The sequence below is a fragment of the Rattus norvegicus genome, chromosome 5, assembly GCF_036323735.1.
Source record: "Rattus norvegicus strain BN/NHsdMcwi chromosome 5, GRCr8, whole genome shotgun sequence".
Lineage (NCBI taxonomy): Eukaryota > Metazoa > Chordata > Mammalia > Rodentia > Muridae > Rattus > Rattus norvegicus.
The window spans coordinates 62,335,891-62,363,674 of record NC_086023.1 but is presented as its reverse complement, the minus strand read 5'-3'; the positions used below and the strand labels follow the sequence as shown (position 1 = coordinate 62,363,674).

The 27,784-nt window shown below is 43.6% G+C and overlaps 1 protein-coding gene and 1 long non-coding RNA gene across 11 annotated transcripts in view; one reads left to right on the top strand and one right to left on the bottom strand.

The window, feature by feature from the left end:
- Atp8b5p (ATPase, class I, type 8B, member 5, pseudogene) overlaps positions 1-27,784 on the bottom strand; it is a 113,631-nt gene that overhangs the window by 52,169 nt on the left and 33,678 nt on the right. For 5 of the 10 annotated variants that reach the window (XM_039110987.2, XM_039110994.2, XM_039110990.2 and 2 more), the window contains 8 exons: positions 26,482-26,537; positions 24,357-24,470; positions 23,261-23,395; positions 21,802-21,863; positions 19,017-19,089; positions 18,604-18,674; positions 3,344-3,426; positions 1,675-1,833 (listed from right to left, as the gene is read on the bottom strand). In XM_039110987.2, coding sequence (XP_038966915.1) covers positions 1,675-1,833; positions 3,344-3,426; positions 18,604-18,674; positions 19,017-19,089; positions 21,802-21,863; positions 23,261-23,395; positions 24,357-24,470; positions 26,482-26,537 — 753 coding nt within the window. Of the gene's footprint in view, positions 1-1,674; positions 1,834-3,343; positions 3,427-18,603; positions 18,675-19,016; positions 19,090-21,801; positions 21,864-23,260; positions 23,396-24,356; positions 24,471-26,481; positions 26,538-26,622; positions 26,756-27,784 lie in introns of those variants that run through there. The other 5 variants (XM_039110989.2, XM_063288528.1, XM_039110991.2 and 2 more) reach the window with 4 other exon arrangements.
- LOC120102860 (uncharacterized) lies at positions 657-26,629 on the top strand. Its single transcript, XR_005504722.2, has 3 exons — positions 657-1,455; positions 17,847-17,928; positions 25,982-26,629. It is a non-coding gene; the product is annotated as an uncharacterized LOC120102860 (long non-coding RNA).

Sequence of the window (27,784 nt, the reverse complement as noted above, 5' to 3'; positions counted from 1 at the left end):
GTAGCTGGGTTTTCCTGGCCTGTGAGCAAACACTGGGAAAGCATAGCATACGTGAGTAGCATTCTAACCCTTTACAGGTCTGGGATTTTGAGAAGTTCAAGGCAGAGTGAGGCAGCTACAGGGACCATACCTTCCAGAATCCTCAGAAAGACTGACCCTACTCACCCTGGCTTTCAAGGAGAGAGAGACCATGGCATGACTTGAGCACTGCATATCAGGAGTAACCACTCGAGTTTGCACTGAGAGAGACCATGGCATGACTTGAGCACTGCACATCAGGAGTAACCACTCGAGTTTGTACTGAAGGTGCCATGATGCTCTGTGCAATATGAGACCTGCCCAGACTCCCAGAGCTCATCGCTAGTGTTAACAAACCAGGAACCAGAAGGGAAGGAAGCCATGATGGCACTACTGCTACTGCTTGGGAAAAACCTTCAGCGGAACAAGTGGCCTTTCTAGGAGTGGTTTTCCTGTGTGAGTAACCACTGACACACAGTGAAGAAACCCTAGTCTACATCACTTGAATTTGAAACTATGCAGCTTAGAAGCAGCCGCTCCACACTAATTGCCAAGGAACAAAGCTCTGCTGGGGTTTTCTTCCACTCCTAAGTGTCTCCACAAGGTGGGAGCCGTATTTCTCACAGAAGGAGAACTAGGAGCCCCATGTTTAAGAGTGGATGCTCTTGAAAAGACCTCCAAAAATCTGAGTTTAGGAATGTTCTCTATAGTAAACCTTTTCAATTCTTCCTCCTGTGGTTATGGTTGTTAAAGCCTGTATTTTAAGTTATCTAAAAGTTCATCTGTTGGAAGCTTGGTCTCCAGTAGGTGGCGCTCTTGTGGGGTAGTAGAAACATTAGGTATGGAACTTCTTTGAGTTAAGTTGGGTTATTAGGGGCAGTTCTTGAAGGCCCCTCCTTTGTCCTGCATCTCAGTCACTGTGCCATGGTCAGCTTTGCCCTGTCATGAATTCCCATTTTGATGGCTGGCCTTGCTACGGGTCTAAAGTGACAGGGCTTGGACTAACACCTCTGAAACTGAGTAAAAAGTTAAGTCCTTTTAACTTGATTATCTACAGGGACAGCAAAGAAAAAAAATGTTATCAATGTCTGCTGCTACTCAGGGTACAGAGGGGTACAGAGGCTCTTTCCTAACTAAGCCATAAGCCAAGAACACCTCTCACTACATATTGTGGGTTGTGATTCTAAATGACATCTCAAGATGGGCTGCTAACGTAGGACTTTTCTCTTGATGAAGTCTCCATGTTATAGTTTAAATCCTTTTCCACAATGAACACAGCCAACACTCCCTTCTTACAGGAGTCACCATGTAACCTTCCCTACGATGATTCTGTTTCTCTGGGTGAAACCCTCTCCTGTGTCCTGCATACACTGGAAAGTCCCATGAATGCCTTATGGTGTTGAAACACAAAACTACCCTGGAGCAAACGTGGAACTGGTAAGTCACAAGCACATCACCTGGAGCAGAGTCGCTTCCCCCCGCCTCGATTTCTTCTTAAATTTCCCATCCAGTGACGTGTTTCACCTCCCCATCAATCGAGCACCAAGCCATGGTTCTGACGTATGCTTGGATGTTGTACCTGAGTCCTAAGGATGAACTAGCCCCAGCGGACAGTGAGCGGGCTCTAATGGGCTGGGTCTGACTGAGGGAGCGTACCCGTGTAAACCACCAAGCCATAGCACCAGTCTGTGTTCCGGATGATGCAGCCTCGGAGCAGGAGCCGCTCATAGTCCAGGAAGTAGGTGTCCCCCAGGTAGCTCAGTGTTCCGGAAAACCTGTCCAGCTTGTTGTTGGGAGGTTCGCACCGAACTTCTCCTGCGAAAAAAGTGGGAGGAATGCTCCCTGTAACCTCAGCAGAAAGGCAGAAAGAAAACCTCTTTGTTGTAATGCAACACAATTTTTTTTTCTCTACCCTTTCTCAACTGTTCCCTATCCTGTACTACATTCCTTTAGAAAAGCACAGACAGACTTCAGGGTTGCAGTGAGAATTTTGTTTGTTTGTTTGTTTGTTTTAAAACCACGGAAATAGCAATATGTTTTCATTTTAATTCCAGGTATGGGATGTGAGGCCGCATCACATTGTGCACAGCTCACTACAATTTGCCTTGTGCCCTAGCAGGGGTGTGCCTTTGAGAGCTGCGGATAGTTTCTGTGAGTGTGTGACATTTGCAATTCTGGGGACTCCTCAGGTCCTCAGGGGTTCTAGGTCAGGGAGCTGTTGGCAGATTATTGGTTGCTGTTGGTCGTGGTTTGTTAAGTAGTCATTTGCAAAGAAGAAACAAGAAGAAATTAGACATCCTGACGGTGGAGATCAAACTTGCCTGAAGGAACTCTACACCCCTGACCAGCAGGAAGCAGCTTAATGATAATGCTGCTCCCTCTGCCCTCTATCCCTTTTTCCTTCCTCTCTAGTGTTAGGTGGTTGTAAAGGTGGAGGAAGAGGGGTGAAGAAAGATGGGAGAAAAAAGAACCCACAAAGTAGCCCAAAGTAGCTACACAGGGCACCAAAACAAATGAACCATGAAGCATCCAGAGAAAACCGTCACAGGGTGATTTATTACATCAGTGCCGGTGAGGCTGAAGAAATGGAAATATTACTTCCCGAAGGTGAACCTATGATTTTTTTTTCCAAATACAATATTTGAGTTTTCCCTGGTTAGTAAATATATCCTCTGAAAATATTTTTAGCCTTTACTGGCTTTGTTTACTCTGCACGTATGAGCAGGAAGAAAGTATGCAACGGTGCACGTGCGGAGGTCAGAGAACACATGGGAGCTGGTTCTCGCTTTCTACCTCCCGCACCCCAGGTATCAAGCTTAGCTCACAGGCTTGGAGGCAAGTGCTTTACTCACTGAGCCACGGTGCTGGATCTTCCTTGTAAATACTTTTAACATGCTAAAATGATGAAAAATTTTTGAGACAAGCGAGGCTGTCCCTGGCTAGCCTGGAACTCACTATGTAGACAAGGCTGATCCCAAGCTCAGAGGTTGATGGCCTTCGTCTCCTAAGAGCTAGGATTAAAGGCTTTGGAGAAACACTGTAATCTACTCATTGTTTAGAGAAAAACCACTATTAACCATTTGAATTACATCTTTATAAGCTTCTTATCCTATGTGTGTATGCAAACATGTTTCTCCAAAACATGTATCATGCTGTCTTTTATAATCTATATATTTTTATTGTTATATTTTTCCATGTCAATGATTATCGACTTGCATATTGTTTATCATGAACTGTCTAGAATTCCTGTATGGCTATGCCATTCTTTGTTTAGCTAGTACTTTGCTGGTGAAAGTCTGGGTGGGCAGCCTACTTTCTAGCTTACCGTTAAAGGCAGACAGCAGCTCCAGGTTATCCTCCATGTCACTGGTAGCGGAGACGGCCTGCTTCACTTTTAGGTTGGTTTCACTAGAGTAAAGGTCACAGGTTCATCAATGTATGGGACATACCCACAAGGGTAGCTCAGGGCCAGCTTGTGCGGCCTCCTCCTTAGGTTTGAGAAAATAAATGCTGCCAGCAGAATACAGCTCAGGGTCTGAGCTGTATGGTGCCCCACACTAGTTACTGCTTGTTCTCATGTGCAGTGTGGAGGTCAGAAGACTGAAAGGAACCCCCTCACTCCCTGTCCCTGACTACTTTAACCAACACAGGAGACAGGGCTGCTCAGATATGTTAGAGAAGCTGAAGAGACATCACAGAGCAACCCAGAGGTGGCACCTGCTACCTTCAGAGCACAGAGACAGTTCTGGTAAGAAGCCACTTAAGGAAACGGTTGATATTTACAGGGCTTATGGAAAGACCACAATGCAACATTTTTGGATACAAGAATGCACTGAGATATTAACAGTAGATTTCAAAATTACAGTATTAGTCAGGTCTCTGTAGAGGAGCAGTCCTATGGAATGACAATATATGTATACACATATATTCATAATACGTATAATTGATTTATCAAGTGACTTACAGACTACAGTACAGCTAGTCTAACAACGGCTGTCTCGCAACAGACAGTCCAAGACTCCAGCAGCTGTTCAGTGCATGGGGGTGGATGTCTCAGCAAGCCTTCGATAGATCTCAGAATCTCCAAGGATTAGGCTCTAATGCCAGTGAACTGAGGGTGAGGGCAAATGGCAGAATCCTAGCTCTTCCTTCCCCCCATGCCTTTTGTATAGATGGCCAGTAGACGGGGTGTCCTAGTTTAAAGGTCTACCTTCTCACCTCAAAATATCTGAATTAAAAATGGGTCATCACACTTCAAATAATCTAATAAGAAAAAAATCCCTGGCAGGTGGGCCTAGCCACTTGGGTTTTGTTAATTACAAATGCAGTCAAGTTTACAATCAAGAATAGTCCTCACAAGTTCTTTTCCCCCTAGGCAAATCAACACATATTTCTTTATGTCACACTTAATTTCCAAATGAAAACATTATCCAGTTGATAGTTACGCCTAACATGATATAACTACCCCATGTACAACCTCAACCACATTGTATATTTAACCAGGTCATGACTATGCTGAATATGACATAACTATTCCACATATGACTGGAGACGCATTATAAATTTCAGAATAGGTTTTAGCGGGATTCCCAAACCCGTGGATCCCTGACCGCAGCAGCTCACTGCTCCCAAACCCCGTGGGAGAGAGACCTCACCGCCTAGACAGGTGGGCACTCCTGAGACTGCAGAGCTGAAGAGACCACCAACACTGCCCACCCCTGCCCACATCCCTGGCCCAAGAGGAAACTGTATACGGCCTCTGGGTTCCCTTGGATAAGGGCACAGCAGCAGCAGGTCCCCTGTGTCTGAGACACCACCGGAACCTGAAGGGACCGACCAGATAAACAGTTCTCTGCACCCAAATCCCGTGGGAGGGAGAGCTAAACCTTCAGAGAGGCAGAAACGCCTGGGAAACCAGAAGAGACTACACTCTGCCCACATTACTGATTCCAGAGGAAAACACCAAACGCCATCTGGAACCCTGGTGCACGGAAGCTCCTGGAAAGGGCGGCACAGATCTTCCTGGTTGCTGCCCCCACGGAGAGCTCATAAGCAACACCCCACGAGCAAACTTGAGCCTTGGGACCACAGGTAAAACAAACCTTCCTACTCCAAGCGACCTGCCTAGTGAACTCAGGACACGGCCCACAGGAACAACTGAAGACCTGTAGATAGGAAAAACTACACGCCCGAAAGCAGAACACTCTGTTCCCATAACTGGCTGAAAGAAAACAGGAAAACAGGTCTACAGCACCCCTGACACACAGGCTTATAGGACAGTCTAGCCACTGTCAGAAATAGCAGAACAAAGTGTCACTAGAGATAATCTGATGGCGAGAGGCAAGCGCAGGAACCCAAGCAACAGAAACCAAGACTACATGGCACCATCGGAGCCCAATTCTCCCACCAAAGCAAACACGGAATATCCAAACACACCAGAAAAGCAAGATCTAGTTTCAAAATCATATTTGATCACGATGCTGGAGGACTTCAAGAAAGACGTGAAGAACTCCCTTAGAAAAACACAGGAAAACATAAATAAACAAGTAGAAGCCTACAGAGAGGAATCACAAAAATCCCTGAAAGAATTCCAGGAAAACACAATCAAACAGTTGAAGGAATTAAAAATGGAAATAGAAACAATCAAGAAAGAACACATGGAAACAACCCTGGATATAGAAAACCAAAAGAAGAGACAAGGAGCCGTAGATGCAAGCATCACCAACAGAATACAAGAGATAGAAGAGAGAATCTCAGGAGCAGAAGATTCCATAGAAATCATCGACTCAACTGTCAAAGATAATGTAAAGCGGAAAAAGCTACTGGTCCAAAACATACAGGAAATCCAGAACTCAATGAGAAGATCAAACCTAAGGATAATAGGTATAGAAGAGAGTGAAGACTCCCAGCTCAAAGGACCAGTAAATATCTTCAACAAAGAAGAAAACTTCCCAAACCTAAAGGAAGAGATACCCATAAGCATACAAGAAGCCTACAGAACTCCAAATAGATTGGACCAGAAAAGAAACACCTCCCGTCACATAATAGTCAAAACACCAAATGCACAAAATAAAGAAAGAATATTAAAAGCAGTAAGGGAAAAGGTCAAGTAACATATAAAGGCAGACCTATCGGAATCACACCAGACTTTTTGCCAGAGACTATGAAAGTCAGAAGATCCTGGACAGATGTCATACAGACCCTAAGAGAACACAAATGCCAGCCAAGGTTACTGTATCCTGCAAAACTCTCAATTAACATAGATGGAGAAACCAAGATATTCCATGACAAAACCAAATTTACACAATATCTTTCTACAAATCCAGCACTACAAAGGATAATAAATGGTAAAGCCCAACATAAGGAGGCAAGCTATATCCTAGAAGAAACAAGAAACTAATCGTCTTGGCAACAAAACAAAGAGAAGAAAAGCACACAAACATAACCTCATATCCAAATATGAATATAACAGGAAGCAATAATCACTATTCCTTAATATCTCTCAACATCAATGGCCTCAACTCCCCAATAAAAAGACATAGATTAACAAACTGGATACGCAATGAGGACCCTGCATTCTGCTGCCTACAGGAAACACACCTCAGAGACAAAGACAGACACTACCTCAGAGTGAAAGGCTGGAAAACAACTTTCCAAGCAAATGGTCGGAAGAAGCAAGTTGGAGTAGCCATTCTAATATCAAATAAAATCAATTTTCAACTAAAAGTCATCAAAAAAGATAAGGAAGGACACTTCATATTCATCAAAGGAAAAATCCACCAAGATGAACTCTCAATCCTAAATATCTATGCCCCAAATACAAGGGCACCTACATACGTAAAAGAAACCTTACTAAAGCTCAAAACACACATTGCACCTCACACAATAATAGTAGGAGATTTCAACACCCCACTCCCATCAATGGACAGATCATGGAAACAGAAATTAAACAGAGACGTAGACAGACTAAGAGAAGTCATGAGCCAAATGGACTTAACGGATATTTATAGAACATTCTATCCTAAAGCAAAAGGATATACCTTCTTCTCAGCTCCTCATGGTACTCATGGAGAAAGTATCTCCAAAATTGACCATATAATTGGTCAAAAAACGGGCCTCAACAGGTACAGAAAGATAGAAATAATTCCATGCGTGCTATCAGACCACCATGGCCTAAAGCTGGTCTTCAATAACAATAAGGGAAGAATGCCCACATATATGTGGAAGTTGAACAATGCTCTACTCAACGATAACCTGGTCAAGGAAGAAATAAAGAAAGAAATTAAAGACTTTTTAGAATTTAATGAAAATGAAGGTACAACATACCCAAACTTATGGGACACAGTGAAAGCTGTGCTAAGAGGAAAACTCATAGCTCTGAGTGCCTGAAGAAAGAAACAGGAGAGAGCACATATCAGCAGCTTGACAGCACACCTAAAAGCTCTAGAACAAAAAGAAGCAAACACACACAGGAGGAGTAGAAGGCAGGAAATAATCAAACTCAGAGCTGAAATCAACCAAGTAGAAAAAAAAGGACCATAGAAAGAATCAACAGAACCAAAAGTTGGTTCTTTGAGAAAATCAACAAGATAGATAAACCCTTAGCCAGACTAACGAGAGGACACAGAGAGTGTGTCCAAATAAACAAAATCAGAAATGAAAAGGGAGACATAATTACAGATTCAGAGGAAATTCAAAAAATCATCAGATCTTACTATGAAAGCCTATATTCAACAAAACTTGAAAATCTGCAGGAAATGGACAATTTCCTAGACAGATACCAGGTACCAAAGTTAAATCAGGAACAGATAAACCAGTTAAACAATCCCATAACTCCTAAGGAAATAGAAGCAGTCATTAAAGGTCTCCCAACCAAAAAGAGCCCAGGTCCAGACGGGTTTAGTGCAGAATTCTATCAGACCTTCATAGAAGACCTCATACCAATACTATCCAAACTGTTCCACAAAATTGAAACAGATGGAGCCCTACCGAATTCCTTCTATGAAGCCACAATTACTCTTATACCTAAACCACACAAAGACCCAACAAAGAAAGAGAACTTCAGACCAATTTCCCTTATGAATATCGACGCAAAAATACTCAATAAAATTCTGGCAAACCGAATCCAAGAGCACATCAAAACAATCATCCACCATGATAAAGTAGGCTTCATCCCAGGCATGCAGGGATGGTTTAATATACGGAAAACCATCAACGTGGTCCATTATATAAACAAACTGAAAGAACAAAACCACATGATCATTTCATTAGATGCTGAGAAAGCATTTGACAAAATTCAACACCCCTTCATGATAAAAATCCTGGAAAGAATAGGAATTCAAGGCCCATACCTAAACATAGTAAAAGCCATATACAGCAAACCAGTTGCTAACATTAAACTAAATGGAGAGAAACTTGAAGCAATCCCACTAAAATCAGGGACTAGACAAGGCTGCCCACTCTCTCCCTACTTATTCAATATAGTTCTTGAAGTTCTAGCCAGAGCAGTCAGACAACAAAAGGAGATCAAAGGGATACAGATTGGAAAAGAAGAAGTCAAAATATCACTATTTGCAGATGATATGATAGTATATTTAAGTGATCCCAAAAGTTCTGCCAGAGAACTACTAAAGCTGATAAACACATTCAGCATACTGGCTGGGTATAAAATTAACTCAAATAAATCAGTAGCCTTCCTCTACACAAAAGAGAAACAAGCCGAGAAAGAAATTAGGGAAACAACACCCTTCATAATAGTCCCAAATAATATAAAATACCTCGGTGTGACTTTAACCAAGCAAGTGAAAGATATGCATGATAAGAACTTCAAGAATCTGAAGAAAGAAATTGAAGACCTCAGAAGATGGAAAAAAGATCTCCCGTGCTCATGGATTGGCAGGATCAATATAGTAAAAATGGCCATTTTACCAAAAGCAATCTACAGATTCAATGCAATCCCCATCAAAATACCAATCCAATTCTTCAAAAAGTTAGACAGAACAATTTGCAAATTCATCTGAATAACAAAAAACCCAGGATAGCTAAAACTATCCTCAACAATAAAAGGACTTCAGGGGGAATCACTATCCCTGAACTCAAGCAGTATTACAGAGCAATAGTGATAAAAACTGCATGGTATTGGTACAGAGACAGACAGATAGTCCAATGGAACAGAATTGAAGACCCAGAAATGAACCCACACACCTATGGGCACTTGATTTTTGACAAAGGAGCCAAAACCATCAAATGGAAAAAAGATAGCATTTTCAGCAAATGGTGCTGGTTCATCTGGAGGTCAACATTTTAGAAGAATGCAGATCGATCCATGCTTATCAACCTGGACAAAGCTTAAGTCCAAGTGGGTCAAGGACCTCCACATCAAACCAGATACACTCAAACTAATAGAAGAAAAAGTGGGGAAGAATCTCGAACACATGGGCACTGGAAAAAATTTCCTGAACAAAACACCAATGGTTTATGCTCTAAGATCAAGAATCGACAAATGGGATCTCATAAAACTGCAAAGCTTCTGTAAGGCAAAGGACACTGTGGTTAGGACAAAACGGCAACCAACAGATTGGGAAAAGATCTTTACCAATCCTACAACAGATAGAGGCCTTATATCCAAAATATACAAAGAACTCAAGAAGCTAGACCACAGGGGAACAAATAGCCCTATTAAAAATGGGGTTCAGAGCTAAACAAAGAATTCACAGCTGAGGAATGCCGAATGGCTGAGAAACACCTAAAGAAATGTTCAACATCTTTAGTCATAAGGGAAATGCAAATCAAAACAACCCTGAGATTTCACCTCACACCAGTGAGAATGGCTAAGATCAAAAACTCAGGTGACAGCAAATGCTGGCGAGGATGTGGAGAAAGAAGAACACTCCTCCATTGTTGGTGGGATTGCACACTGGTACAACCATTCTAGAAATCAGTCTGGAGGTTCCTCAGAAAATTGGACATTGAACTGCCTGAGGATCCAGCTATACCTCTCTTGGGCATGTACCCAAAAGATGCCCCAACATATAAAAAAGACACGTGCTCCACTATGTTCATAGCAGCCTTATTTATAATAGCCAGAAGCTAGAAAGAACCCAGATGCCCTTCAACAGAGGAATAGATACAGAAAATGTGTTACATCTACACAATGGAATATTACTCAGCTATCAAAAACAATGAATTTATGAAATCCATAGGCAAATGGATGGATCTGGAAAATATCATCCTGAGTGAGGTAACCCAATCACAGAAAAACACACATGGTATGCACTCATTGATAAGTGGCTATTAGCCCAAATGCTTGAATTACCCTAGATCCCTAGAACACATGAAACTCAAGAAGGATGTTCAAAATGTGAATGCTTCACTTCTTCTTTAAAAGGGGAAGAAGAATACCCTTGGCAGGGAATAGAGAGGCAAAGATTAAAACAGAGACAGAAGGAACACCCATTCAGAGCCTGCCCCACATATGGCCCATACATATACAGCCACCCAATTAGACAAGATGGATGAAGCAAAGAAGTGCAGGCCGACAGGAGCCAGATGTAGATCTCTCCTGAGAGACACAGCAAGAATACAGCAAATACATAGGCGAATGCCAGCAGCAAACCACTGAACTGAGAATAGGACCCCCGTTGACGGAATCAGAGAAAGAACTGGAAAGCTTGAAGGGGCTCGAGACCCCATATGTACAACAATGCCAAGCAACCAGAGCTTCCAGGGACTAAGCCACTACCTAAAGACTATACATGGACTGACCCTGGACTCTGACCTCATAGGTAGCAATGAATATCCTAGTAAGAGCACCAGTGGAAGGGGAAGCCCTGGGTCCTGCCAAGACTGAACCCCCAGTGAACATGATTGTTGGGGGGAGGGTGTCAATGGGGGGAGGATGGGGAGGGGAACACCCATAAAGAAGGGGAGGGGGAGAGATTAGGGGGATGTTAGCCCGGAAACCGGGAAAGGGAATAACACTGGAAATGTATATAAGGAATACTCAAGTTAATAAAAAAAAAATTCAGAATAGGTGGCAGTGTCCCTCAAAGGATGTTCCTTTGAGACCTCAACACAAACAAGATAATCACTCATATCCTCTCAGTTGATGTTACATTATATGACAAAGAAATAGAGGAAAGAAAACACAGATATCTGCCCAAAGCACTATTAGCAAAATATGACAAAAACACTCATGTCAGTTGTAGTCCTTGTTTCTGCAACTGGTCACATGGCCTTAACTGGTATTTATACCTACCTTCCTCCCTGTGCTATTCACTTGGTGTTTTCTCCACCCTTGGCAAGAACCTCAGCAGGTCTTGGGCCTTTTCCTGGAGGAGGGACCCATACCTTCATTCCTTACATGTCTGTGGTCTCTGTCATCTACCTGGGTTGGGTTGTAGTTTCCTATTGACTTTAATTACAGGACATGGTTGCACCAAGAGACGCTGGCCCTGGAGGATCTCCCAGTTGCCTCCAGACATAATCTTAGTTACTTCCAATGTGGAGAAGCAATCCAACTTCCTTTTGATAATCAGGACCAATCACTCCTCCTAACATTCTTCCTCCTTTCTTGGCTGAATTAAGGGCATCAGAAGCCCAAAGTGGCCAGGGGGAAGTCTGAGCTTCCAGTTCAATGGAATGTTTGTTGTGGCTCCTGGCAGCAGTGTCCCCTGCCCTCCCCACATCCAGAACCAAAACATCTAGGCCAGCAGAATGGGAAGAGGAAGCAAAAGTATTCCTAGTGAGTCACTAGAGGTGATAGTGAGTAGAGCCATTCCTTTTTTCACTCCTTGATTCCATGAATGCTGGTTATGGGAGAAATCGTATCATATACTAGATGCTGATTCAAAGCATATGCCTCTTTGCAGAACTCTGCCTCAGCATTCCAGGGTGCTGCTGCTTAACTGGCACTTTAACTATGTCTTCAAAAGGCTATTCCATCCTTCTACAGACTAGATGCTTATGTTGGTGAGGAACATAGTAAGGCCAGTGGATTCCGTGATTGTGGGCTCACTCTGGGTGTGAAGTGAGTTCCTTGGTCAGGAACAATACTGAGTGGAATACCATGATGGCAGATAAGCCATTCTGTGTGAGTCCATAGATGGTGGTTCTGGCAGAAGCATTACATGTAAGAAATGCACATCTATAACCAGAATCAGAAATATCTATCCAAGTAAAGACAAAGCATTGTCTGCCACCAGGTTCCTGGCTGGTCACTCTGGGGAATGGTGCCATACCAGGAGTTCTGTCAGTCTCTGCTTTAGGCAGGTCTGGCATTCAGCAACAGTTGCAGGCAGGTGAGCCTTGGTGAGTGGACTCCATGTTGTCAAGTCCATGTATAACCTCTTTCTTTGCTACCATGGCCACTCCGTTTATGGGCCCACTGGGCAATGACAGGGATGGCTGGAGAAAGAGGCTGACAGTTCACAGAATGGGTCATCCTATCTACTGATTATTGAGCTCCTTCCTCTACTGAAGTCATCCTCTGATGAGCATTAACATGAATTACACTATCTTCACAGCCATTGCCCCTTCAAAGAGATCTATCCACAGACTTCTTCCCCAGATGTCTTTCTTATTAATTTTCCAAGTTTCTGACCTCCCAGTCAATCCATTGGTAACATCCCGTGAATCTTGGACAATTGCACATCTGGCCATTTCTCTATCCAAGAAAAATATACAAACGTGCACGGCCTAAAGTTCTGCCCAGTGTGAGGATTTCTCTCTGCTGGCATCTTTCAGGGTTGTCCCAGAAAGGGGGTGGGTTGCTGCAGCTGTCCACTTCTGCATGGTGCATGCATAACATGCAGAACGGTCAATGAACCAAGCCCTCGCTTTCTCTTTCTGTCACGTGATCATAGGACTTGAGAGTAGAAGGCAGTGGAACAGGAGCGGACACCATAGGCATTGGGCAACGCTTTCACGTAACTTGCTTGTGCCTTCAGGACCTGCCTGCACTGGATCACATGAAAAACTACTTCCATTTGGTAATGGATTGCTGTTGTGCACATCCTAGTTTATGGCTTGGCGAGTCTGATAGCACCCACCTCATGATGGGCAGCTCAGGTCGAACAGTGACTTGGTGACCCATTGTCACATGTTAGTTTCCACTAGGGTTCAATAGCAGGCCAGGAGCTATCTGTCAAAAGGAGAATCATTTTTCTGTAGATGATAGTAGAGCCTTATTCTAAAATCCCAAAGGTCTCTTCTCTGATTCACCTACAGGGGCTGCAGAGGCTCTAAACAGCCACCGACACCTCACGTGTCGTCAGGTCTGCTGGGTCACATGATCCAAGTAGTAGGGCAGCCTGTATAGCAGCCTGGACCTGTCGAAGAGTCTCCTGTTGTGGGCTTCGTTCAAAGCTAGCAGCTTTTAGAGTCACTTGGTATATGGGTTGGAATAACACACCCAAGTGAGGGATGTGTTGTCTCCAAAATCCAAACAGACCCATTAAACACTGTGTTTCTCTTTCTTGATGGTGGGAGGGGCCAGGTGAAATAACTTACATTTCCCCTTAGACAGGCTATCTCTGCATGCCCCACACCACTGGACTCTAAAGAATTTCGGAGGTAGAAGGCCCTTGAACTTTTGTTTGTTTGTTTTTCATCCATCTTCTTGTGTTAGAAGTCCAGAGTGGTTGCTACCTCCTGCTCACTTGGTCCAATCAGCACAATGTTGTCGCTATAGTGAACCAGTGTGATATTTTGTGGAAGAGACAGATGATCAAGATCCCTTCTAACTAAGTTATGACACAGGGATGAAGACTTAATATTTCCTTGAGGTAAAACTATAAAGGTATACTGCTGGCCTTACCAAAAGAAAGCAAATCGCTTCTTGTGGTCCCCATGGGAAGTACTAAGAAAAAGGCATTTGCTAGCTCAACAGCTGCACACGACATAGCAGGCCATCTACCAGGAGATGTGTTATCTGCTGGAGTAAGGACACCACATATGGCACATCAGCTGCAATTACAGTCACTCCTTGATTGAGCTGTCGATAGTCAACTGGTATTCGCCACAATCCAGCCATCTTCTGCACTGGCCAGATAGGGAATTAAAGGGGGAAGTGGTAGGACTCTCCACCCCTGCATCCTTCAAGTCCCTGGTGGTAGCATTAATTTCTGCAGTTCTTACAGGGATGTAACACTGTTTTTGATTCACTGTTTTTCCTGGCAGAGGCAACGTGCAAAGGCTTCCCCTTACTCTATCCAACCATAATGGCCCTCACTCCGTAGATCATAGAACCAATGTTACAATTCTGCCAACTTCTAATTATATCTATCTTAATTATTCATTCTGGGACTTGGGAAATGACCACAGGATGAGTTCAGGAATCCAGTGGACCCACTGTGAGCTCAACTTTAGCCAAAACTCCATTAATCACCTGAAATTCTTAAGCCCTTGAGCTGTAGGACCATAGTGCTTTGTGGGGCCTCCTAGAACCAGTACCTAATAGATCCTGGAAAGACTGATTGCTTTCTCCAGTATGCAGTTACCCTTATAAGAGAGTGTAGGTCCTTCTGGGGAAGGGTAGAAGAAAAGCTAACAGTACAACTCAGGTATTTCATCAAGGGCCTCCCTCGGGAAAACCTGGCTGTCCTTTCGTCCAAGGGGTTCTGGATCTGCATAATGGCCCACAACCTGAACATTGCTTTACCAATGAGATTCTCTCTTGCCATGATCCAATGCAGCATTTGTTTTTTGTTTTTTGGTTTTTTTTTTTTTTTGGAGAAATTTTGCGCCCATACAGATCAAACAAAAATACAGTAGGCTTCTTATCTACTTCATACCTGGAATCTTCATGATCCAGTACATGATCCAGTACCATAAGTCCATTTGAGGCATGCCACCATAAAAATCACTTTGCCTATGCTGCCCATTATGGGTCAGTTACTATGGACAGTGCTTGACCTCTCCTGCCCATTGTAATAACTATTATCACTCTGCCTTTGGCGATCCAGTGCTGACACATGGCCATGCATTTAATTTATCCAACTGAGCAGTGGCATCTCCAACCCTCAGGTGTTCCACAAGGGAAATGGTGGTTACAAAGCTCTTCAAATGTGCTGCTACCCCTCATCATTTTGTGTTGGAGAGTGAATTCCTGAACAGAAGCTGTGTCTGGCTGTGAACAGAAACTCCTTTGAGGAGTTTCTACATCTGCAGGGACTGATGGAACAACTGGAATTTCAATACTGTAGAGAGACTGAAAATTTGTAGGTTCTGGGGCTACTGTATCTTAGGCTAGTTTTAGCCCTCCAAAGAGCCAACCTTGTCCCACTCTGATCTGAACTAATATCCAGTGACACTAAGTAAAAACCTCTTAGAAGCTATTGACTTAGTGGAATTCTAACTTCTGCCAATCCAAGAGCTAAGAAATTCATCAGTAGCATCTTCAGCCTATAGACTAGCTAGCTCCCTCCATCTCACTCTGCCTGCCTCTGTGGGGTGCGCACCAGTGGAGTTTACTTTTTTTTTTTTTGAGAAAAGGTCTCTCTACATAGCCTTGGATGCCCTAGAACTCACTACATAGAGACTAGGTTTGCCTCAAACTCAGAGATCTGCCATCCTCTGCCTCCTGATACCTATTAAAGGCATGTACCATCATGCCCAGCTCTACCAATGTATTTGACGTTTTCTTGAATTTACAACTTTTTATATTGTGTAAAATTATAAAAACCTTGTGTCTTAGTCAGGGTTTCTATTCCTGCACAAATACCATGACCAAGAAGCAGGTTGGGGAGGAAAGGGTTTATTCAGCTTACACTTCCACATTGCTGTTCATCACCAAAGGAAGTCAGGACTGGAATTCAAACAGGGCAGGAACCTGGAGGCAGGAGCTGACACAGAGGCCATGGAGGGATGTTACTTACTGGCTTGCTTCCCCTGGCTTGCTCAGCTTGCTTTCTTATAGAAGCCGGGACCACCAGCCCAGGGACGGCACCTCCCACAATGGGCTGGGTCCTCCCACCCTGATCACTAGTTGAGAAAATGCCTTACAGCTGGGTCTCATGGAGGCATTTCCACAGCTGAGGCTCCTTTCTCTGAGATAATTCCAGCTTGTGTCAAGTTGACACACAAATCCAGCCAGTGCACCTTGTGAAACTGCTTCCACATGGGAACATGGAATTTGGGGTAACCCAATCTGTGTTCCTGAGCCACGGTCACTCAAAACTGCTCCAAAGTAAACTATCTCTTATTGCCGTTTGGTTGAGGGGTGTGGTTTTTACATAGTGTCTTACAGGATTGGTGAAGGGCTTGTTTTCTGGGCCTTCCCATTGTGAGTCTTTTACAGCATGTCTACTGTAGCACTGTACTTTCTCTGAGCCTTAAAATACTTCATCAACACTAAGCCAAGGGACATCAGGCATCTCCGCCCGTTTTCAGTAGACTATCTTTTGACAAATGCTTCAACCATTCAATCAAACTTTTGACATGCACTGTTTATTGTGTGAGCTTCCGTATTAAACCTAGAATCTCCATCCATTCTGTGAGTCCACAGCAATAAACTTGCCCGATCTCGTTTTCTATTCCTTCCACTACTATCCCTCACTCTCAAAATCCATTTTTGTACATACAAGATTTCTATTTGAATGAAATAGACGACTCATTATGTTGTATAGTGCACTTCCTCACAGGCTAAACTTTCTATTACCCCTCTAGGAGCCTGCCTTGCCTTAAGTCTGGTTCTGGGTCTAGAGACCATTGGAGGGCCCCGAAAGACAGTGGTATTATGTTGCTTAGAGTCTCCTTCAGGGAAGATTACTGACTGATTAGTAGACAAGGAAGAATCAATTTCCTCAGGAGGTGGGGGTTGGTATACACCCTGGGCTAGGGGTGAAGGCACTCCTTCCTCACTCGTGATAAACCCTTCAGAATCTGAGGGTTCAAAGTCTCCAGACTCAGTAGGGTCTTCCCACACATCTCCATTCCCACTTGCAGGATCCCAACTTACCAATCCAAGGTTGGGATCTGAGTTTTTGTTGGAATTTAGTCAACCTAACAACGGGGGCTTCTATCTGATTTTCTGCAACTTGTGCTCTGCTGGAGAGAAGATTCTCTTCCAGGGCACACTTGGGGCCTGCACATCTGGAGCCAGGCAGTCATTTCGTTCTTTGCCGTTGCCACTGTATCTTGGGGTACTAGAAGCTGATTAAGTTTATCTGTAAATTCATTCTTTTCTGTTGTCAATTTATCTAGAAACGCTAGATACAACCAGCAGTATTCTTTTCCTTATTTTCCCACAAATTGTCAAAAGTTTTATGTACAGAGTCACTAAATTCTTAATTCCATGCAGCAAGCCTTTCAAATATTTCTAACCATGGGCTTTTAATATGCTCCAATAATACCAGGGGGTCTTCAGTAAATGGAGGTGTTGGCAAGTTGGAAGTCTATTCCAGAAATCTACAACAGTGGTTCTCAACCTGTGGATGATAACCCCTTTGGGAGCGGGGAGTCGAACAACCTGTTCACAGAAGTCGTTTAGACCTCTGGAAAACAGATATTTATGAAGTGGCTTACAGGCTATGAGCCAGCTAATCCAACAACGGCTGTCTCCCAACAAAAAGTCCAAGAATTCAGTAGTTGTTCAGTCTACAAGGCTGGATGTGTCAGGTGCCATTCCTGTCCCAGAATGCTGAAGAAGTACACTCTCCTACCAGTGGCTCAGTGAAGGCTGGGCATGCCCTTCCTCCATGTTTTTATGTAGGCTGTCACTGGTACAGCTCTGACCAAAGGTGGACCATCCCACCTCAAAAGATCTAATTAAGAAAAGATCCCTCTCCGTCATGGGTATGTCCAGTCACTTGGGTTTTGGTTTATTCTAGATGTGGTCATGTTGACAACCAAGAATGGCCGTCACAAGCACATCACAAACACAAGTCTATGAAATGGCCTCCATCTTCCCAAGTAAGTAAGACCTTAGCTTCTGTGAGTAAATGAAGGTCCATTTTAAATTCTTTTTAGATAACAATTACTTTTTTTACATTTCCTCCTGGAAACTTTGTAACCCCATTCTGAAATTTTACAATCCTACGCCTATCTGTAATGTTAGTTAACATCATGGAATATAGCTGTCCCTCCCTCAGTGTCTTCAGGCAATTGGTTCTAGGATTGCACATGAACACCTAAATTCATCAATGCTTAGATTTATTTTATAAAATGGTCCAGTATTTGCATATAACCAATACAAACTCTCTTTGTACAACACAAATGCTATGTAAAAGATCTGTGCATATTCAGTATGGAGTAAACTTTTTTCAAATATTTTCAATCTACAAGCATTAAAGACAAGTTGTAGAAGTCGCAGGCAGGGAGGGCAGACTGACCCAGGTTTAGAGACAGAGGATTTGGGATTTATTTTCTGGTTCTGTATCCAGTGAACACTCATTATTGCTACCCTGGCTCAGACTTAGACTGGAGGGTGCCCTGCTGTGGCTTCTTGTCTTTTCTCATTTAGATATTTTTAGTTTTCTGGAACATAAATTACTACTTCCACATGAGAACAATATTAATTTCTTGCATCACACTTTCCCTCTGATTTGGCTAGATTTTCTTAATGTAATATTAGGAGGAAACACTTACCCATCCAGGTCTGCGGTTTCAATGTATGTCAGACCATACGGCTCACTGCTGGAGAGTAACAGTACATCTGCCTGCAATCAGAAAAGTCAGAGAGGAGGGAAGGAGGCAGCTCCCAACAGTGTGATGGGACGCAGTCCCTCAGAAGTAGACGCTCACTCTAGGAACGCTGCAGACTCTTGGTTTACATTTATTGTCAACGGCCCACCACCGTGAGCACACAGTCCTCTCAAACTGCTCCATTTCACCTGAAGTTATGGTGAGAGATGGACAAGAAGAGCTTCTTGCCTGAGGAGCTGATGCTCTCCAGAGGCAGCTGAAAGGGTCCTAAGAGAGGCGGAGGCAAATGCTATAGGGGCTCCCGGATCCTAATTCACCAGGAGAAGGGAGACGCCATGGCCAGAGGAGGTACTCACTGTAACGGGATGGTCATTCTCCAGCTTTATTATGTCCCCCACTTGGACATTCCTCCATTTGTTCTCCTCAATCCTACAAGAAAACGGGCCTTGAATTTCTGCTCCGAGAGTTTCTCCAAAGTTCTGTTTTGACAACTAAATAAAATAAAGCAAAAGAAACAGGAAGGGCCGGGATGAAGGAAGGCGTGTTGCAGAGGGCGGAGCGCATTTGAGCTTCATGCTCTGGGCAGCTGTGAGCAAGCTCTTCTCTTCCGATAAATCTCTCTCCCTAGTGTTTAGCTTTGTTTCTCAAAAGTAGCCACTGTATTTTAAAAACTTTCCTAGGAAATATCAATTCATAGAATCCTCTAGCCCACATATACTTCGAAGTTTCACAGTGAGGTTTTTAAACTCAGTACCTGGGATGCAGAGGCAGGAGGATTGTGAGCAAGGCCCGCTTGTTTTACATAGAGAGTTCCGGGACAGGTAGGGTTACACAGTGAGACCTTGTCTCACAAAATAAAGCTGCACAGGAGACACCTTACCTTCTTCATTTTCAATTAATAACCTGCCTTAGAGGACATGTGTCGATGTGGCACATTCTTTTATTAAAGGGCTAAAATGTACCCTACCATCTGGCTTTATTAATTTTATTCGCTTCTTTTATTGGGTTACCTTTGACCCTTCAAATCCTCATTTCCCATAAAAGGGAGTCTGGTAGTATAACAGGATTCAACAACAATACCAGCTCTCTCTCTCTCTCTCTCTCTCTCTCTCTCTCTCTCTCTCTCTCTCTCTCTCTCTCTCGTAATTCAACTTTCCACCAGAGTTCATAAGTCACTTCCTCTCTGTTAAAGGACATGGATGTTTGCATCTGCATGCACACATGCATGCCAGGGTCTCTGGCTAACTCCGAAATTCCCTCTGGATAAATTCTTCTCCAAAAACTGAGAACAAAAACAAACAAGTAGTTGAGCTATCTGAGGGAGTTCGTCTGACTAAATTTATTTGGTCAGAAATTCCTCAGCTTGGTAAGTTTCTAATACACTCAGTTTGGCCTGTTGAAAATAATATTATTCCTTCCCCATTTTAATAGTATTTCACTTTTTTGGTCTTGAGAACTTCAGCCATATAAAACACTGGGGGAAACGATCCACTCTGAGTATTGAGGGGTCAGATGCCCAAGAGCTTGGACACAGAATGAACGGCCTGATCACAGCTACAGGAGGTCAGTGCCTGGCATGGCTGGCCATGAGAGAAAGGCAGGTGCCCATGGTGACTTTGTCAGGTTTGTGGTTTCTTTCCTCATGTTCCCTTCAAGAAACTCCAACTTCTTCAGAGCTTCCCACCCCTGATAAAGATCTGGTACAGATATCGCCCCCTCCATAATTCCTTTTGTCAGACATGACTCTGTAACAGCCTGCCATGCCCCTTATGATAGTTTTCACACGTTGCCTTTTGTGGGAACATGTCTGCCTTGTTCTGGTCTTACCACCATGTAGCTCAGCTGTGGAGCCAGCTCGGATGCTCTCTTGGGCTGGTAAACTGTGCTGGCGCCTGGATGAAGGGCTATGGTAGTGCCACCAGTGAGCCTGGTTAGAATCCACTACGTTCTAAGGGCAGATGTCCCGAGACCAATCACTCTGATAATAGTTACTTGCATATTAATTTCATGCTATGAGTTATCAACTGCTTGGATATATATTTTTTATTTTTATTTTCTCGGGCATCTAAGATAGAGGTCATTTCCACTTTATAGACAAGCCCAGAGGCATCTCAGTCAGTATGGACACTTCGGGGTGTGCTAGAGACATGTACAGGACAGTGCTTAGGGATCTCTCCTAGCTCACCTCGGTGGGATGTTAAGGCCCAGGTGACTGTTACCTGGCTAGCCTGCTACATAAGCAAACTTCCTCACATTTCTGCTGTTACTAGGAAACTTCCTAATGCCAAGTTGATGACATAGTCTGTTATGTTCTGTGCCCTTGGAAAGCAATCATGATAGAAGTCCATAGAACTGTTTTGTATCGTTACCCACAGTAAGCTCAGACTTGAATTAACCACCCAACAGCACCTCCTGCATCTGTGTCTAAGCTCTTATGATATTTGATTTTATAAGCTGCCCCTGGATGAACCCCAACATAAGAAATATAAGAAACTACTTAAAATAAGACTTCCATTTTGAGTAGTGGTCCAGTAAAATCTAAGTTCCTAAGACCTCCCTGGGAACTGACATCCTACTCGGCAGAAAGAGACATGTATGTGAGTAACTGACATCCTGGTTGGCAAGTTAAGACATGAATGTTAGACAAGTCCCATTCCACAGTTGAGTACCCTAACAAATGGGAGCAGGTCAAATGTATATCAAGGACAGGTTCCTAAGGAAATTCCCTATCCTTAAACCCTGATTGGTGGAATAACTTGGCACAGATGTTTGTATATCTCAGGCTTAAAATGGACTGTAGCACCTCAATTTGGGGTCATGGTTCGGTTTCCAAATCTGGACTGTGGCCCTAGTTGATCAGTCCTGGGGCATGTGTTCAAATACTATCCTTGTCTGAGATCACTGTTTGTATGGTTTATGAAGTGATTCCTAAATCCTATTATTGAGGTCTTGTGTTTGATACCCAGTATCTCAAAAAGAAAGAACTCAATGAAATAGAAACAAATTCTTTTTAAGTTTGACATGAGGCCCTTTTCACGGTCCTAAATTACCTTTCTAAAGTACCCACCACATCAAGGTTTAGCAATGGTGACCTCTTCCCGGACTGATCCTACCTAACCTGGCTTTCCTAAAATAACATACCTGCCATTCACCAGGATCAACACAGAGCGGTTGTTGACTTGCTGGTCACTTTGGTGTCTTTTCTAAAATCACACAGCAAATATTCAGGAAATAGACAAATAGAAAATCACATATACAATTTAACGTTTAAAAAGTACTACTCAATGTCATTCTTGTTTGTGATTCCCTCTTCCAGATCTCAAAGCCCTCCTACCATCGAAACCAGGCTAAGAGGCTACTGCTCATTGGAAACTAGGAAGGAAGGCATAAAAAGAACTCCAGGAAAAGAAAGAGACCCATCTTTGGGATAAATATAAAAAACAAATGCCTAGGAGTTTAAAAACAAGAAACTCAAAGGCTGAGAGAACAGGGCACATGCCAGGCAGCACTAGGGATTACCCCACCCCACCCTGTGCTGTCCAAAGAACCAGGGGCCCACCCAGAAGATCCACAGAAGATGTGGGGAATAAAGAGGCCAATAGTCAAAGACCTATGGTAGCAAGAGAACAAACACAGCTCATGTCCCAGTTCACAAGAACCACCTCTTTGGAGGCGGAGCTCTCCCCTGGAGAAGGGTAGGAGTAGGGCAGGGCGGGGCAGGCCAGGCAGAATATTCCATGATTCTGGATTCTCCCAACATTTATTCTAAAGATCTGAACCAGAAATAGCTGGGTTGCCTTAACATTGGCAAGTTAAGCTTTCAGTTCTTACTAGAAGGAAATGGTAGCAGGGTATGTATGAAGTTCAGAGCTAAAAAGAGTTTATGTAGCTCAGTTTGAGTATCTGAGTTGTGCTTGAAATCTAAACCACTATGTGTAGTAAGCCTGGATTTTACAAAGTTGGGAAATGTCATATTCTTAAACTTTAGTCCACATACTGTCTTGACAAGCTCAGGCCCCTTTGATGACACCACAAGGACAGCTTCCCAAACTCCACTAGTAGGTTTTGCATTCACAGTGATCCCTTACAATTAGCATTGGTGGTGACAGGCCAGTATCTTTTCCCAATGGCAGGAAATGATTAGGCCTTTGATGCTGCCACAGGGCTTTCTAGAGCTCTTATCTATGCATGCCAAACAGAAGTGGCATTTGGAAAAGGAAACAGGGAGCACTGGAGAAAAAGGGAATGTAGAGGGAGAGAAGAAAGAGTAAGAACTGGAGGAAGAAGGAGCAGGGAACAGGGGGAAGGAGGAAGAGAACTATGAGGAGAAAGATGACAGCAAAGCCAGGCAGAGCTAAGGGGCAGGGGCTGGGTTTCTGAGAAGAGAGGGAGGAAGTCTGGAGAAAGATCTAAAGTGATGGAGCAGAAAAAGGCCTGCACTGCCCATTTCTGGCCAAGCAGAAACCACTAGTCTTAGACCTGTGGACGCAATATGGTGTCTGTGATAGATGAGGGAACAAATGTGAGAGACGTCTCTCTGGTGAGCACTTCTTGGCACAAGGTAGTTCTGGGAAGTCTTTCTTGCCCCCAGCCCAATTACTAGGTGTAGTGAGGGAAGCCCGGGAAGCCACTTCACCACGTCATCAATGGCGTCCTTCACACCAGTTATGGACAGCACCACGATCAGAGGGATCACGGTTGTGTACCAGGCCAGCGAGGAGATCTGAGGGATCAACTTGAGAAAGAAACACGAGACTGTAGGCTTAAGAAATATAAAGAAGAACATATTTTCCCCCATTCCCTGCCTCTGTTATTTTTTTCTAGGTTTATAATAATAAACCAGTGGCCCTAGTTGTTTTTCGCTGTTGTAACTTTCCTGTATCCCTGAATCCAAAGCAGTTCCCAAAAGAAGAAAAGGCTACAGGTTGCCACAAACATGCAGTCTTAGCCCTAAAGGGAATGAGCCATTTCTTATCCAATGATGAAAGGTATTGGAAAATAGAATGCTAAGAGTTTATATGGCAAGGCCGGAGACATATAGCTCAAAGATCAAGAGCACTGGATACTCTTTCTGAGGACCTAGGTTCAAGCCCTAGCACCACATATTCTAGAGGTTCTGATGCCCTCTTTTTTATGCACCAGGCATGCATGTGGCATAGAAATTCATACATGTAGGCAGAACACCCATACACAAGCATAAAAGACAGTGGGCATGGGAAATCCATGTACTGTCTGACACCTTCAGTACAAGGGTAAGTGAGATCTGTCTTCTCCTCTCAACATGGACTCCCTCTGTGGATTCCTTTCCTTGTGCTGGCTTGCTTATATTCTATACAATTCTTTCCCCTTGGTATGTGTCAACTTCCTATCACAGAGGTTGGATGAGAAAGAGGAATATCGTTGTAGCTAGGGTTGTAGTGAAGAATCTGTGGTTTCCTATGATCAAGGTGAATTGTTTCCATACAGCCATAATGGAGGAGCTCCCTTCCCATGGGACTCCATCGTTGTGTCTCCATACAGAGGCTTGCCTCACATTGGCTAATCCTGACTTCTGCTACTCTAGGGAACTGGCAGAGACTCCAGCCAGCCATTTGCCAATGTCAAAATGCAGAGGGTGTCTCCTAGTCTAGGTACTGAGAATACAGCCTGAGCCCAAGGCAGATTAGGACACACTGCAAATGTCTTAGCAGTCATACCTGTAGGAACAGCAAGATGAGGAAATAGGCGTTTGCAAGTCTCTGGAACTGTTCAAACAGGTTCACGGGCAGGAAGTTAAAGAAACTATACTTTGATGTCTTGATGGAATTGTCCTATGGGTGAATTACACATAACAATAACAACAAAAGCAAGTACAAGCAGAGCAGCAAGACAGCTCAAAACGGTTCATCTGTTTGTTCCCGCCAGCTCCAGGATATGATTGAATGTAGGATATGTATTAAACATGTGGCAGGAACTTCAATACAAAGGCAGAGGAGATGGGGCAACAGGTACTGGGGAGAGAGGACCAACGTTTTTGCAATTGTATTTTAATTCCCACATATGTTATATGCGGTGAATGTCACCAAACTCACTTTACATTTACATGGATTAACTCAAGACTGGAGAAATCACACAACTTGTATGATGTTTCAAGGTGAGGAACGGGCAACTATAATCAAATCTGATACCTGAACCTAGCTTCCTGTTTTGTTTGAGAGAGAGAAAGAGAGAGAGAGAGAGAGAGAGAGAGACTGCTCCCACTACCACACTGTGAGCATTATTACCCACGACCTGTAGCTCAGAAACAATAGGTCAATACCCTGCAAAAATCACAAATATATATGCCATGTATATTTTCATATACTTAGAATGACATGTACACATGGTGTGTGTGTGTGTGTGTGTGTGTGTGTGTGTGTGTGTGTGTGTGTGTATGTAAATACTAACATGCAGGATCATTTTTTGAAGTTGGATGCGGTGTTACGTGCCTGTAATTCTAGCTCTCAGAGGGCTGAAGAAGGAGGCTTTGAGTTTAGGACTAGCTTGGGTTACATGGCAAGACCTTCTTTCAGAAGCCAAGCTGAGCCAAGGAAAACAAAACCGTTAAGTGTGAATAAGGCAGGCGGAAATATCCCAAATGGTCATTTAGAAGGAACTGTTTAAAGCTAAATCTGAAGAGGAAATCCTATGTAATTGTTCTCATGAAATTAGGACCCTGAAAACCATTAGGGTCCAGAATAGTGTAAAAATATGAAGAATTTTTTTTAGTCACATCTCCTTTATGGACTGAGGAGGCACCAATGAGTCCGTGAGAAACTCTCCACAGTGGCTCCTATAAGGGAGTGGCTGTGAGCAAAGATGGCTGCTGGAGCACAGCTTTACACTACATGTGGTATTTTATGAATTACTTCAGAAACAAATAAAAATGAAAAAAAACCCAGGAAATTAGAGAAAATCATTAATAGGTAGTTTTTAAAAAATACAGAAGGCTAACACAAAGAGATTATTAAATTCACACAAAAGTTTAAAAAACAAAATACCATTTTCACCTAAGAGCTGGCAAGGATGGGCAGGACCGACCATACCTACAGCCAGCACAGGAATGGCACACTTGCAGCCATAGCTGTTCACGTTGGGAGGGTTGGTGGATGGCAGCAATCTGAAGCCAGCGTGGGCTACAAAATGAGATCCTATCTCAGAAGAATTATACAAAAACAAACTAGTTTGGCAGAGATGTGAAGTGAGTGGTTTTCTTTGGTACACAGAAATAAAGACTGATGTAATACTTTTAGAAGGTCTTCTGCAAAAATGTGTCACAGTTTTTTAATATGTTTACCTTTAGGCCTAGTCAATTCACCCGCAGAAAGCTCATCCTAGATACAAACCCAGATGTGCCAACTGACTGATATGCACCACCAAGCTCACTCAGGACCATTACCGGAGAAAACACTGCCAAGGTTGAAATGTTCAGCAGCAGAGGTGGCTAAGTTACGGTTCATCAATAGAATGGGAAAGGGCACAGCCTGTGCATAGATGGACCCAACATGTGTATGCTGTCATCGATGTCTAAGTGAACAGAGAGCTGTGGAGGAATCGTGAGAAATGCTATAACGTGTCTTTTCTAGGAGTTACCCATAAATACAAAATCCTAGAAGAGATGTGTTTTCCGGAGTGAAGGACTCTGAGTTGGTTTTGGCTTCTGAGCCCTCAGTGTACCACTTACAATAGAGGAGTTTAAACTGGAATTTATGCTGTAGTTTCTGTATCAGCAAGGAGTTCCTCCCATCCCTCAGAGAATGTAGAGAACACCAGCCCCTGAGGAAACAGTGACTGGAGACGTACCGGATACTCAAAAAGAGAGTTGAACCTTCTATTGTTGGCCTGCAAAATCCTTTCTTCTGAAAGAAAAGGAGAGACACAATGAGTACATCCCCTTAGGTAAGCTGGATGCTGTGCTAGTGAAGACCTCAGCAGTCCTCATACCTTCTTGCTGAGGCATCTGTTTTGAAACAAATCTTGGGTGTTGGGAGTGCCTCACGGTCAGTAGAGTGCTTGTCCCATGGGAAGAAGCTCCATTTGAGCCCCTTTCTGCACCAACCAGTATGGTGGTGTAAGTGTGAATTCCAGCAGTTGAGAAATGGTAGCAGAAGGATCAGAATTCTTGTTCAAGGCCATGCTCACTTTCATAGTACAAAACCACCCCGGGACACATGGGACCCTGTTTCAAAAATAAATAAAAAGTAAATAAAAAATAAAATGGGGGGTTGGGGATTTAGCTCAGCGGTAGAGTGCTTGCCTAGGGAGCGCAAGGCCCTGGGTTTGGTCCCCAGCTGGGGGGGCGGGGGGATGGGATGCCTGGCTGGGCAGGAGTGAGGTATTGTAAATGCTTTTGATCTTAGCGCTTGAAGAGCCTGAGCTATATAGTGAGGCCCTGACTCAAGCTGCTCCTCACTTTCTTGCCACAAGAAAGGGCCAGGGATGTTGCTTGGTTGTTTGCCCAGTAGGCATGAGGCACTGAGTTCAGTCCTTAGCATCATGTAACACTGGGCATGGTGGCACACACACAGGGGCTGGAGACAGACGGATCAAACGTTCAAGGGAGGTGAACAAGGACTTATATTAAACAGTAAACATAAGCAAGCATGATGATTCTGTGGATTGTGATGTTCTAACAAAGTAATCAAATCTCTCTGTGTGCTGGGCATTGCTCATAAAAACCAAACAAAACCAAACAAGCAAACAAAACCCTCCAAACAACTTGTAGATCATCAGATGCTCCAGAGGCCTGGACTTCTGATTTCCTTTAAGTAGGAGAGTTGAGCCAAGCCTTATGGGGCCCAACAATGTCTAGGTGAGGTAGTATAAGAGCTAAGTGGATTGAGCTGGTGTCTGCTCATCTGGGATGACCTCCCTTTGTCTCTGAGGAGAAAGTTCCACATTACTTAGCATCCCAGAAGTCTTCTGTGTTGACAATGCCACGAGAAGAAAAAAGAGGTTCTCTCCAACACAATTGTTCAGTAAACTTATATTAATAAACCATCACTGAGTTTCTGTGGTACAGAAGCTAGATGTGTTAGCTGTGTAGAGTAGGGAAAACTGAGTAAGAGAGTCCCAGGCCTCAGAAGTCCCAGAGGAACTCCTGGGG